At 42.9% G+C, this 14,328-nt stretch overlaps 1 protein-coding gene across 13 annotated transcripts in view; it reads right to left on the bottom strand.

Annotated features, from left to right (window-relative positions):
• Positions 1-14,328, bottom strand: part of LOC131202771 (tyrosine-protein kinase Tec-like) — a 144,004-nt gene that overhangs the window by 10,848 nt on the left and 118,828 nt on the right. For 9 of the 13 annotated variants that reach the window (XM_058192042.1, XM_058192041.1, XM_058192030.1 and 6 more), the window contains 2 exons: positions 1,429-1,550; positions 70-165 (listed from right to left, as the gene is read on the bottom strand). In XM_058192042.1, coding sequence (XP_058048025.1) covers positions 70-165; positions 1,429-1,529 — 197 coding nt within the window. In that variant the 5' untranslated portion in view covers positions 1,530-1,550. Of the gene's footprint in view, positions 1-69; positions 166-1,428; positions 1,551-7,085; positions 7,498-11,323; positions 13,881-14,328 lie in introns of those variants that run through there. The other 4 variants (XM_058192033.1, XM_058192035.1, XM_058192036.1 and 1 more) reach the window with 4 other exon arrangements.

Below are 14,328 nucleotides of genomic sequence, written 5' to 3' on the forward strand. Positions count from 1 at the left end.
TGTAAATATTTTCAAATATAATGCATTTTAAAAGAAGATGGTTCTGTGTAGAAATTTAAAAGCACTTACTCCTCATTATTTTTCTTCTCGGGTTTACTTTCATTTTTCTTTTCATCCTTATCTTCCTTGTCCACTGTGTTATTTTTCTTTGTATCACCAGTTTTACTGAAACAAAAAAAAAACACCTATTAAAAATAGCAACCTCATCATAAAGTTACTTTTATTCTGTCTTATTTTTGAATTAAAAATTAAAAACGCTCCACAGCTCTGTATACGATGGTTCATGCTTACTACTTACTGTTGGGAATCTTATGTGTTCATGTTGAATGTATTCCAAATTGGTCTATGACCCCGATAAACTAAACTAACTACAGTCCCATAAAGTATTCTGATATTTCTTTCATTCTTTACAGTACTCTATTTTATGCCATCTTTTCTACCTCCTGAATACCTAACAAATTACTCTATAGTCTATTACACACATAACTGTTATGGCTACAGATTGTATCATAACAGTCTGATAAACCTGTTGGTTGGGGAATGCCGGGAGTTGAAGTCCACAGATCTTAAACTTGCTAAAGTTGAGAGATACCGGTCTCTGCAATCTGTAACTGTTCTTTATTAAGTCCTGATTCATAATGAAAATGCTGACTCTGTATGCCGCTTAGAGAGGTCTGTAAAGTACTGTGAAGCGGTATATAAGTCTACATGCTAATGCTGTTGCTATCTATGTGGTCCCTAAGAATCACAATGATGATAAAACCACTCAGTGAAAACCTAGTGTCAGGCTGCCTCTGATTATATCTAGGAAAGAATACACCTTGACTTCATTTGCAAATAAAGAAAAGTACTTTTACTAGTTACATCTGGAGAGCAGCAGTTCTAAGTTGAATCTGAGACAGAATATGGCTGACAATCTGTATCACCCTATTCCTCCCTCCTCTTCCCCAAAAGGTCATCAGGTCTGGTCCAATGCCAGCTCCTTCCCGGGGTCCCGTGGTAATCTTCTTCCGCAGGTCTCCGGTTGTCAATCAAATCAGGAATGCAATGTCCGTTAGAGTTCGCGCTCAAACATTCCTGTTGAATTCAAAACATTAATCTCCCCTCCCACCTTAATTATGTCAGTCCGACACTCTTAAAGGCCCCTCTCTACTTAAGTTGAATCCAATAGCTATTTACATTAGAAATACAATCCCATTCTATCTAACAACTGAATATAAGGAGTACAAAGAGATACGAAGTTTGGAGTGGAGGCTGACACCTAGGAACTGTGACATTAACCCAAATTTATAGATTACATGGGATTACAATATACATGTTACATTGTAAACCACTCCAAGTTGCCTTGAACTGCGGGATAGATAGCATTTGAATTGAATGAATGAATAAATAAATAAATAAATAAATTCATGCACTCCCACATCTTACTTGCTTTCACCATCCTCCACATTTTCAAGACTTTCCTTTTTACTATGGCTGGCTAAATTACGAGGGTCTGAATCTGAGTGTTGAGTTTCACTCTCCCTCATCCTTGTGATATAATCTGTTATCTGAAACAGAGCGAGAGAGACAAAAATATCTTCAAAAGTGGACCAACACTTTGTAACAAAGCTTTGTTTATAATGATATATGGAAAAAGTCCATCCCTTCTCTGGCAGGCCCAGCGGCTTAACCAAAGTATTATTTGTTTGTTTGTTTGTTTTCCTTATTTATCCATACCACCAAATACCAAGATCTCTCAGCAGTTTGCATTAAAAAAAGAAAAATTAAAATCTGAGGTATTAAAAAAATATTTTAAACCACCATTTAAAACAATGGTTAAAAGCCTGCTTTAAAAAGGTGTGTTTTTGAGCTTTTAAAAAAGTCAGAGAAAACACATGAGGTGTGCAGGGTATTGAAATGGGGCATCTGTTGAGGACCTGTATACTGCACGAGCCAGAAAGAGGGGTGTGAAAATATCTACAGACCCGTGGTGAAATTTAATTTTTTTTACTACCGGTTCTGTGGGCGTGGCTTGGTGGGCGTGGCAGGGAAAGGATGCTGCAAAATCCCTATTTCCTCCCCACTCCTAGGCGAAGGATATTGCAAAATCTCCATTCCCACCCCACTCTGGGATCAGCCAGAGGTGGTATTTGCCGGTTCTTCAAACTACTCAAAATTTCTGCTACCAGTTCTCCAGAACCTGTCAGAACCTGCTGGATTTCACCCCTGCTACAGACCCCTCGCATCCTAGACATAAACAATTTCAACTTCTACCCTCAAAACAACACTATAGGGCACTGAATGTCAGCACAACCAGACAGTATTTTTCCCTCATGCCATCACTCTGCTGAATAACTCATTCCCACAACACTGTCAAACTATCTAAGGTAAAGATAAAGGTTCCCCTCGCACATACGTGCTAGTCGTTGCCGACTCTAGGGGGCGGTGCTCATCTTCGTTTCAAAGCCGAAGAGCCAGCGCTGTTCGAAGACGTCTCCATGGTCATGTGGCCGGCATGACTCAATGCCAAGGGCGCACGGAACGCTGTTCCCTTCCCACCAAAGGTGGTCCCTATTTTTTCTACTTGCATTTTTTACGTACTTTCGAACTGCTAGGTTGGCAGAAGCTGGGACAAGTAACGGGAGCTCACCCCGTTACACGGCAGCACCAGGGATTCGAACCGCTGAGCTGCTGACCTTTCGATCGACAAGCTCAACGTCCTAGCCCCTGAGCCACCACGTCCCTTTTGTCTATCTAGAAAGGCAGTATTACCATCATTATTCTCATCTTCCCTATTCCCTATTTCCTTATCTTCTTATGACTATAACTTTGTTGCTTGAATCTTACACTTTATATTGTTTACTTAGTATCCAAGTATGATTTAATAAATAAATTTGAATAAATAATAACAATAGTTACTCCCCATGGTTATTGGCCCATTAGGTGCCCTGGTGGACACCACTTTAAAAAATCCGCTGTCTGTGACAAAATGTCCATCTGACAATTACAAAGGCCACACCGCTTGATCTACACATATACAACATCCATGCATTACGGGTTCCTAGGTTCTTGGGAGGAACTCGATGCATACAAAGGCCAATATTGGCCAAGAAACCAGCAATAGTGATTTCACATTTTTGTATATATAATAGTCTAATATCTTTGGATTAGATATCAAGGCATACAACATGGTACAATAATCCGACTCAGAAATGTGTTGTGTCTCGTCCGATCTCACCACAGCCGGGGCCTTCTTATCTGCTTCCGAACACGGAGGAATGTCCTAGTATGCCTCCAGCCCCCAGCTCTGGCTCCATGCCTAGGCAAACAGAGCAACTAGACCCCTCCCCCTCCTCCACAGCATGTGAGCCTGAGGGAGGTCAATTGCCAACAGCTGCAGACTGGAGTGACCCTCGCGTCAGAAGACTTGATAGACGGAGGCAACAGAAGAAAGGGAGGGGCAGGCCTGGATAAGTGCTGAGTCATGGAGCCACACCCCATGGCCTATATAAAGGGACCTGCTTTCTGGCATTCTCTGAGTCAGGCAAAGTCTAAACATATCTTGCTGAAGTCACTTTCTGGTCTCCTGCCTGCCCTGAGGACTTTGCTAGGACTTTGGCAGAGCTGCAGAGGCACGCCTGATTCGGATTTCCCTGACCCGGCCGTCAGCGGAGGAGTGGGACACGACAAAATGACAGAAAATACAGCACAGTTTTACAATCTCTTTTTTTCCAGTTACATATCAACAAGATCTTACGAAGCACCATCTAGGAAACCATCAAGTAATCCAGATATACAAGCTGATGATCCGTTACCTTCTGGGAGACGATAACTCCGTTCAAAGCACACTAAGAACTACGGTACTACCTTTCTGGAATTGAGACTCATCATGATGACACAGTGCTGGAAACTATATGGATTTTGATGGGTGAAAAGTGAATCAAAGACAGAATCCCAACAGTTATTTTTGCCACAGAAACCAATTATATATGAGTTAACGGTGTGCGGCGGCAGCCAAAAAAGCCAGCGCAATTCTAAATTGCATTAACAGAGGGATACAATCAAGAACAAGCGAGGTACTAATACCGCTCTATAAAACCTTAGTAAGACCACACCTAGAATGCTGCATCCAGTTTTGGCCACCACACTATAAAAAAAGAAATTGAGTGCAGATAAGAGCAACGGGATGATTACGGGACTGGAGACTAAAACATATGAAGAACAGTTACAGGAACTGGGCATGGCTAGTCTAGTGAAGAGAAGAACCAGAGCTGACATGATAGCAGTGTTCCAATATTTGAAGGGCTGCCACAGAGAGGAAGGGGTCAAGCTATTTTCCAAGGCCAGACAAGGAATAATGGATGGAAATTGATCAAGGAGAGATTCAACCTAGAAATAAGGAGAAATATTTTGACAGTGAGGTCAGTCCACCAATGGAACAGAAGTTGCCTTTGGTAGTTGTGGGAACTTCATTGCTGGAGGCCTTCAAGAAGAGACTGGACTGCCATTTGTCAGAAATGGTGTAGGGTCTCCGGCTTCGCCAGGGGGTTGGACTAGATGACCTACGAGGTCCCTTCCAGCTCTGTTAATCTGTTATATTGCTCTGGACATGCCAAGAAAGACCCAGTGTTTAACTGGTGTGTTTGGGTGTGCGTGCGCACTCCTAGAGAGAGATCCAAAGGAACAATCATTTCAATTTCATGTTGACATAATGCCTATAATTCTGTTGAGGAACCATAAATGTCTGGCAGTATAACAACATGTGCTTTCTAATCAGACTTTGTACTTTAGCTAAAGTGTGCTTGTGTGTATGCGTGTGTGTGCGACGACTTGGCAGTTAAAGATGCTGAGCTTATCAGCTGGAAAGCTGACAGCCCAGGTCGAAAATCGAGTGTCACATGATGGGGTGAGTTCCCGTTGCTTGGTCCAGCTCCTGCCTACCTAGCAGTTTGAAACCATGCAATTGCGAGCAGATAAATAGGTACCACTTGGATGGGAAGGTAAAAGCGCTCTGTGGGGCTTGACATATAGTCATGCAGGCCATGTGACCATGGACATGTCTTCGGACAATGCGAGCTCCCTCAGCTAAGAAAGTTCATCGGATAAGACTGTAACCTTTAGCATTTCTTTTTACTTTAGCTAAAATGTCTGACATTAAAACAAAGCCTGACGTAAGTCAGCGCAAACATGATCCAGCAAATTGAAATCAGATCCAACTGATTTTCACGGAAGCCATAAAAGCATTCTCCCACCGAAAGCAACGGTATTTATGAAACAGTTCTATACCCACTTATGTAGATGTAACTTAACTCAGGGCCCTGCCTCTGACTAGAGATGCACAGAACTGCACTTATAAGAAAGACTAAATGTTCCTTGACGTAGAGGTTATGTACTAAGAACAAGGCAAGCTTCAAAAACCAAGAAAGACAGGTTGCAAATTTTTCAAAGCAGATTTATTTATTGTACCTCTCCTTTAGACAGAAATCTTGCCAAACTAAAGCAGGCTATTTGCACCATAAAGTGGGAACTATTGTGAAGGAGCTGCCTTCATCCTTTTTCTCTCACACAAACTAAACTGCATTTTCTCTCTGGAATGCATTTGTTGTGCCTCGTCCTCCCTTCTCTCCTCAGCCGGGGCCCTCCCATCTCCTCCTGGGCCTGCTATCAGACTCGGAGTCTGATAATGAAGATGAACGGCCTGTCATGCCTCCAGCCCCCGGGTCTGCCCCATGTCCGGACAGGACATGCCCGGACAGAACAAACAAATCTCACTCCTACAGCATGTGAGCAGGGAGCCAGCCACATGCTGGAATTACCGACAGCAGATCTAGCTGAAGAGAATTTACAGTGGGAGGATCCTCGCTTCCGGAGATCTGAGAGGCGACGCCAGCAGAAGGAAGGGAGAGGCAGGCCTGGATAAATGCTGAGCCATGGAGCCACACCCCACAGCCTATATAAAGGACCTGCTTTTGGCATTCCAACTTTGAGTCAAGCAAAGTCTCCTCTAGTTTGTTGAAGTCACAACTTGGACTCCTGCCTGCCCTGAGAAACCTGGAAGGAATTTGGCAAAGCTGCAGAGGCTTCGTTGCCACGCTTGATAGGGACTTCCTAGACCCGGTCGTCGGAGGGGGAGGGGGACACGACAGCATTGCCTCCTTCCTGGGAATCCAGACTACATTCCATTACAGAAAGTATGGTAGACGGGCATCAACTAAATGCAAGTAGGTTTCAACCTCACTCTATAAAAACATTGGGTTGGTATTTCACTCCATGTCACGGGAATTTTTAGGCAGCAAACCTAAACCAAGCAATAATCCCCATAAACACAGTTGGAACACAAATAAGCAAGAATTCAAATACATTTGCATTTAGATGGATTATGCAAAAACTGATATTAATCTTCTGTTTCCAGAAGATCGTTATACATTTATGAATAAACAGAGGTTTTGCAGCTCAGATGCAGTTCTAATTTTGCATTCATAACCTCTACCATAAAAAAATATATTTTTGCACAATATATTAAAAAAATAAAAACAAGCGTCCCTTCTTTTTGTGACTTGTAATTTCCACATTTCTTTCTTCCAAGAAACAGTTAGCAACTTTACTCAATCACACATATTAGCACTGTCTTTTTTCCCCTTCCGCTGACCGTTCCCAAATTCCGTCTATTCATTCATAGCAGGCTGAATTTTAAACCAAGTTAAATGAAGTAGAGGTAGCCCTCAATTTACAATAGTTCGTTTAGTGACCGTTTGAAGTTAAAATGGCACCGGGGAAAAAAATGACGGATTTTCACACCTATGACCGCATCCCCAGGGTCACATGATCAAAATTCAGATACCCGGCAACTGACTCACAGTGTCCCAGGGTCACGTGATCACCTTTTTGTGACCTTCTGACAAGCAAAGTCAATGGGGAAGCCAGATTCACTTAACAACCGTGTTGTTAACTTAACAACCGCAGCGATCCACTTAACAACGGTGGCAAGAAAAGTCGTAAAAATGGGACAAAACACACTTCACGACTGTCTCTCTCAGCCACAGAAATCTTGGGCTCAGCTGTGGTCGTAAGTCGAGGATTACATATAAACCGTAAACACCAACCTTGTTTCTTCCTCTGCGCTGTAATAAATCCAAAGCGATCATGAAATCTTCAATCTTCCATTGAAGAATAAACCTATAATAAAGTAGCTGGGGGTAAAATAAATGAGCTGTCGCGGAGAAAGGATTCCAATATCGCTGTTGGCGATACAATGGAATTAGGCTGCAGCCCCGCTTACCTTGGAAATGTAATCTGCAAATGTAATGAAAGAAATCCTTTAAGTCCCCATACCACGGCAACCACACACATAATGGGAATTAGGAATCAAATAAGGGCCAATAAAATAAACCTATAATAAATATTGACGTCAGGTTTGGAAATGTCCTCCAAATCCAGATTGTGGCTGAAATACGTGAGTGACAGTCACACATTTTCAGAAGGGAGAGGTAAGTTCTTTCGTTGAAATCTTACTGTACTTTTAAAGCAGGGGTCTCCAACCTTGGTCCCTTTGAGACTTGTGGACTTCAACTCCCAGAATTCCTCAGCCAGCTTTGCTTTGCTGGCTTTGCTGGCTGACGGACTCTGGGAGCTGGAGTCCACAAGTCTTAAAGGGACCAAGGTTGGAGACCCCTGCTTTAAACACAGGACAAACTCAGATTTTTTTACTGGTTTTTTTCTCTCCTTTTATAGAGGAATATACCGTATTTTTCAGACTATCTGGGCTATAAGATAAGGGGGCGTGCACAACCGCACCAGCGTGTCTACCGTCCCTGTCCTGCTGTTCCCAATTATATGTAATCATTCTGTGTGTTTATGGCTATGTTTTGCCTATTTTTATTTATTTATAAGATGCACATTCGCTTTAGAGGAGGAAAACAAGAAAAAAAAAACTGCCTCAGCTTCCGCCGTCTGTTCACTGCAGCAGGTTCGCCACAGTCCGGACCATTTACCGCCGCTGCGGCCCGTTCACCGCTGCCTGTTTGCCACAGCCCCTTTCGCCACCATTGTGGCTCGTTTGGGCGATAGATGGCGGCGATTCCTGCCACCTAGAACAGCTGATCGGCGCCGCACCAACCTCCCTCCCCCCTACTACTTTTCACTGGGTGGGGGGGAAGTGTGTCTTACAGTCTGAAAAATACGGGTACTTCTTGTTGCTATTTCAAGCAGCACCTCTATAACTGTCTGATTCGGTTCTGCAACCCAACAAGAAAAATACAGACTTCAGAGGATAATTAGAACTGCAGAAAAAATAATTGCTACCAACCTGCCTTCCATTGAGGACCTGTATACTGCACGAATCAAGAAGAGGGCCGTGAAAATATTTGCAGATCCCTCGCATCCTGGACATAAACTGTTTCAACTCCTACCCTCAAAACGACGCTATAGAGCACTGCACACCAGAACAACTAGACACAAGAACAGTTTTTTCCCGAAGGCCATCACTCTGCTAAACAAATAATTCCCTCAACACTGTCAAACTATTTACTGAATCTGCACTACTATTAATCTTCTCATAGTTCCCATCATCAATCTCTTTCCATTTATGACTGTATGACTATAACTTGTTGCTGGCAATCCTTATGATTTATATTGATATATTGACCATCAATTATGTTGTAAATGTTGTACCTTGATGAACGTATCTTTTCTTTTATGTACGCTGAGAGCATATGCACCAAGACAAATTCCTTGTGTGTCCAATCACACTTGGCCAATAAAAATTCTATTCTATTCTAAAATTCAATTCTATTCTACCTTGGCTCCCTAGGAGCAGCAATCCCAAGGACTGGAGGAAAAAGGAAAAATACCCAATTAGTGATAAAAAGAACTAACTTGAATGTCAGCAGAATGAGGCAATACTATTTTGGGCCCTGAAAATGTACATATTTTGCTCTCTTCTCAAATTCTCTCTCCATGAGGAATAATTGATATTTAAAATCATAACTCCCAGATGATTTGTGTATTTCTGTCATTCCTTTTCAGACCAATGTTAACAGCAAAATAAGTCTACTGTCTATAAACAAATGCAGAAATGTCTAATTTCTGGAGATATATATATATGTGTGTGTGTGTGTGTGTGTATTTACAATTTGAAATCTTAGATGGTTTGGAGAACAGCAGCACTGGGTCAGTTTTAATAGGCCATCTTTAATCTTGTCTCGTATTTTGCTTAGTCAAGCATTTCCCAATTCCTTTCAATCCCATTAAGGCAATCCTTCTTACAAAGCCTTCCAAATCTTCTGAGGGAAAAAAAATTCTGGATAGTTCTTACAGTTTTATTCTGTACATTCCAGAAGCCTGGATTGATTCATACAACCCATTAATATGTATTTGTTTTCATTCTGGTTAAGCAACATAGTGGCCTGCTTCACCCAATCCACTATGTTAGGGGGTCTCCAACCTTGGCAACTTTAAGGCTTGTGGTCCCATTTTACGACTTTTCGTGCCGCAGTTGTTAAGTGAATCACTGCAGTTGAGAAGGTTAGTAACCCAGTTTTTTAAGTGACTCTGGCTTCCCCATTGACTTGCATGATCTTGGTGATCACGTGACCTTGGGACACCGCAACGGTCATAAATATGAACCAGTTCCCAAGCATCGGGGATTTTGACCGGATAGTCATGGGGATGCTGCAAAGATTGTAATTGTGAAAACGGTCATTAAGTCACATTTTTCTGTGCCGTTGTAACCTTGAAGAGTCATTAAATAAACTGTTGTAAGTCGAAGATTACCTGTGCAGAGTGACACCCTGTAACATATTCCATACTCTCTATCATTTCGGTCTTCAAGGCTTCTAATCACCTAAGTCAGGGGTCCCCAACCTTTCGGACCTCAGGGACCACTAAATTCATAATTTTAAATCCCATGGACTACTAATATGATCTGCTTAATGACCGGCTGGGTGGCTGTGGCTAGGTAGTCATGTGACTGGATGGCCATGACCAACTTGATGTCACTCATGTCGAGAGGTGCCTCGCCGGCCTCTACTCACCCCTCCCCTCCTACCCACTCCTACCCTGCCTGGCCGGGCTCCTTAGGGCCCCAACAGGAAGCAGTTGTTGGAGCTAAGGAGCCACCACGAGAAAGAGTTGGGAAAACAGCTCAGTTCAAATTGGATCTGACCGAGAAGGAGGCTCAGCAGAAGCACCTCACTGAGGACTACAAGCATAGGCTCTGCAAACAGAGGGAAGACCTGCAGGAGTGCAAGGCCAGGTACTGGTGCCTGGAGGCTCAGCGGGCTGAGATGGTCAGCCAGTTCCAGGCCATGATGCAGTCCCACTAAAACAAGGCCCTCTGGCTCTTCACCACCAGTATCCTTCACCTGGAATGGAGTGGGAACGGAGATTTTGCAATATCCTTCCTCTGCCACATCCCTCAAGCCATGTCCACAGAACCGGTAGTAAAAAAATTTGGATTTCACCACTGATCTAGACTGCCATTTAACATTTACTGCCCCCACTGACTTTTATTTGGATTTCCTGGGTTCATATACTGCACATGGTTTATCTGTTCTGTATTAGCCTGTGATATACAGGAAGGACTGGAGAGGTTAGTGAGCTCTTCCAGTACCTGAGAACTAAAAGTAAAAAGTAAAAGTAACAGGAAGGAACAGTTTAGGAGTTAGGGTTCTTCATTTTCTTTGGGTTCCTTCAACCCTCTAGGCCAGGGGTAATCAACCTTTTTATACCTACAGCCCACTTTTGTATCTCTGTTAGTAGTAAAATTTTCTAACCGCCCAACGGTTCCACAGTAATGCACCGTGTATCATCGTCTGCGCATGCCTCTCGTGAATTGGGTTGGGGGGGGCGCCGGCTACCAGCTCTGCTTGTCTGTTAGAGCTGGGTGGTGTGGGGGGAGATGCGTGAGCTATTCTGGGACGAGGCTCTTTTGTTTGCGGTCGCACTATAGTGCCATTTAGTTTCACTTACTAACGTGAACTAAACTTATGTGTGGGCGATACAAATAGTGTATTTTCAGAAATTTAAATTGTCACGGGGAATTTTATGAAAACCTAATGAAAATATTTTTAAATAATGCTATGAAAACTTTTTAAAAAGTCAATTAAATTTAAAAAAAGGAAAGTGCTTCAGTATTGGACAAAACCTCTACCGCCCACCATGAAAGCTAGAACGCCCACTAGTGGGCGGTAGGGACCAGGTTGACTACCACTGCTCTAGGCTAAACTACAACTGCGAGTGTATGATGTACAAAAATAGATATGTTTGTGTACTGGGTACAGCCTGGCACATACAGATAAGAAAGCACTTAGTGAAGTTTTGCTAATATTCATGCTTATCTTACCATGATTTCAACGGTCCTGTCTGAATATGGAGCACTTCACACCTATCTTGTAATAATTGGAGTTTCTTGGTCGTTGTCAGGGTTTGTGATCTTGTAGGACGCTTCTACCAGATCATGGTGATTGGGGAATTCTGGGAGTTGACATTCACGCACATCTTCACATCGCCAAAGTTCAGAAACACTGGGCTAGACATGAACCTCGTTGTACAAGAGATGAGAGAGGGATCGGTAGCCTTCATGAAGTTTCTCTCCGGCAATCCATAGGAAGGCAGCTACTACGCTCAGCTCCATGTTGTGGTGCATACTCGTAGACTTGGGCTACTTCTGTAAACCATTATTTCAGATGGTTCAAAACAGCTTAGCATGTTACACGTAGGAGAACGTCTGCAGTGCTTCAAAACTCAAATCTGAAAACTGCTTCAAAGGACGCCTGGGTTATCTGCAAATCTCAAAAACAACTCTTATCGTTTCTTGAAACCATGTGAAACCAACCCTGAAATGCTTTAAAGAACAGCAGGCCGCATTTGCGTTCCGAAGCATCTTTTTCTTCAAAAGGTGGCATAAACCTAGCTTGTTGTAACCATTGCTTTAAGGTAGGGGTGTCAAACTCGATTTCATGAAGGGCCGCATCAGGGTTGTGTTTGATCTCAGGGGGCTGGGGTGAGTGTGGCCAGGGTGGGCAGGGCTAACGCAACATCTCTCGTATCAAGGGCGCCTGCGGTGGTCCGAGCGCTCTTCCAGGCAAAATGGACTCCTGAGCTCCGTTTTCGGCTGCGACGGCCTCCTACAACCCTCTGCCGGTGAAAACAGAGCTGGGGGGCCCCCTGCATGCTCCGTTTTCGCTGGGAGAAGCACTGTGGCCCAGCCCTTTGTTGTTTCCAGGGCGGGCCCACAGGCCAGATCTAAGCCCCCCATGGGCTGAATCCGGCCCCTGGGCCTTGAGTTGAACATCCCTGCTTTAAAGCTAAGCCTGTGTACAAGGGAACTTCAGTAACAGAGTTGTTAATGCCTGGAATGCACTACCTGACTCCGTGGTCTCATCCCAAAATCCCCAAAACTTTAACCTAAGACTGTCTACTGTTGACCTCACCCCATTCCTAAGAGGTCTGTAAGGGGCGTGCATAAGAGCACCAGCGTGCCTACCGTCCCTGTCCTAATGTTCCCTTTGGTTGTATTCACTTTGTGTGGTCATTTCATGCTTATACTTATATATATTGTTGTGTTTGACAAAATAAATAAATAAATAGAATAAACTTATTTTCTCTTATCCCAAGGGCCCTGCCAGGAGCCATACACATTTTGTTGTAGGCCTCTCTAGTCTTCCTTAAATTCAACAATCTGAAGTCAAAATGGCAATCATGATTGTATTTCAAAAATCAACACAGAAGCACGAAGCTGAAGCCTGAAGATGACGAATGAGACTTCGTCGAAACGTCGCCAAGACACTTCCAATTTTACGCGGGAGAAAATGCCAAAGTTCTATCCTACAGTGTTCAGATGGGTTTATGAGTTTCTGAGACCTAATTAATTGCTGTTTCCATGTTGCTCCCCAGAAGTTCCCAGTCGAGCACATTTCGGAGTCAAGTGTGTTTTTAATAATTTTTAATTATAGTGGGGGAAATGACTGGATTCACTAAACTGGGGAGGGGGATGCTAAACCACAAGGCATGAGTTTGGATGCCTGGGATTTGTGCATCTTAAATCTTCTAAACTATTTCCTTTATGAAGGGGATTAAGTTTCTTTAATTCCTTACCCCGCGTTTATTCCCAAACATTCCTAGAGAAGGTAAGGAAGACGAACGGTAACATCCACCACCGCATCCTTTGCTGTACAACCGGAGACTTAACACACAAGGACTAAGGGATCGGGCAGGATGAGGAAAGCAGTGGAGTTAAGATGAATCAAACAGAATAGCAGAATTGGAAGGGACCTTGGAGGTCTTCTAGTCCAACCCCCTGCTCAAGCAGGAGACCCTGTACCATTTTCGACAAAGGGGGTGACATAGTAGCAGTATTTAGGGGTGACGTGATAGCAGTATTTTAGTATTTGATGCGCTGCCACAAAGACGAGGGGGGTCAAATTATTCTCCAAAGCACCGGAAGGCAAGGCAAGAAATAATGGTTGGAAACTGATCAAAAGAGAGAAGCAATTTGGAATTAAGGAAAAAATTCCTAACACTGAGGACCATTAACCAGTGGAACAGCTTGCCTCCAGATATCGTGGGTGCTCAATCACCGGAGGTTTTTAAGAAGAGACTGGACAGTCACTTGCCTGAGATTGTATAGATTCTCCTGCTTGAGCAGGGGGCTGGACTAGAAGATCTCCAAGGTCCCTTCCAGCTCTATTTCTGTTTCTATTATTTCTATTACAAATTCTTATTTCTATTCTATTCTATTCTATTCTATTCTATTCTATTCTATTCTATTCTATTCTATTCCTATTCCTATTCCTTTCTATTCCATTCTATTCCTATTCCTATTCCTTTCTATTCCATTCTATTACTGTTCCTTTCTTATTCCATTTCATTCTTATCCTTATCTATCCTATTCCTATTCCTATTCCTATTCCATTCCATTCCATTCCATCCTTATCTATCCTATTCCTATTCCCATTCCATTCCATTCCATTCCATCCTTATCTATCCTATTCCTATTCCTATTCCTTTTCCTATTCTTATTCCATTCCATTCCATTCCATTCCATCCTTATCCTTATCTATCCTTATCTATCCTTATCCTATTCCTATTCCATTCCATCCCATCCCATCCTTATCTATCCTATTCCATTCCATTTCATTCCATCCTATTCTGTTCCATTCCATCCTTATCCTTATCTATCCTTATCCTATTCTATTCCATTCCATTCCATTCCATTCTTATCCTTATCTATCCTATTCCATTCCATTCCAATCCAATCCATTATCCTTATCTATCCTATTTCTATTCCTATTCCATTCCATCCTTATCCATCCTATTCCTATTCCTATTCCTATTCCTTATCCTATC

This window comes from Ahaetulla prasina, chromosome 8 (assembly GCF_028640845.1).
Source record: "Ahaetulla prasina isolate Xishuangbanna chromosome 8, ASM2864084v1, whole genome shotgun sequence".
NCBI lineage: Eukaryota > Metazoa > Chordata > Lepidosauria > Squamata > Colubridae > Ahaetulla > Ahaetulla prasina.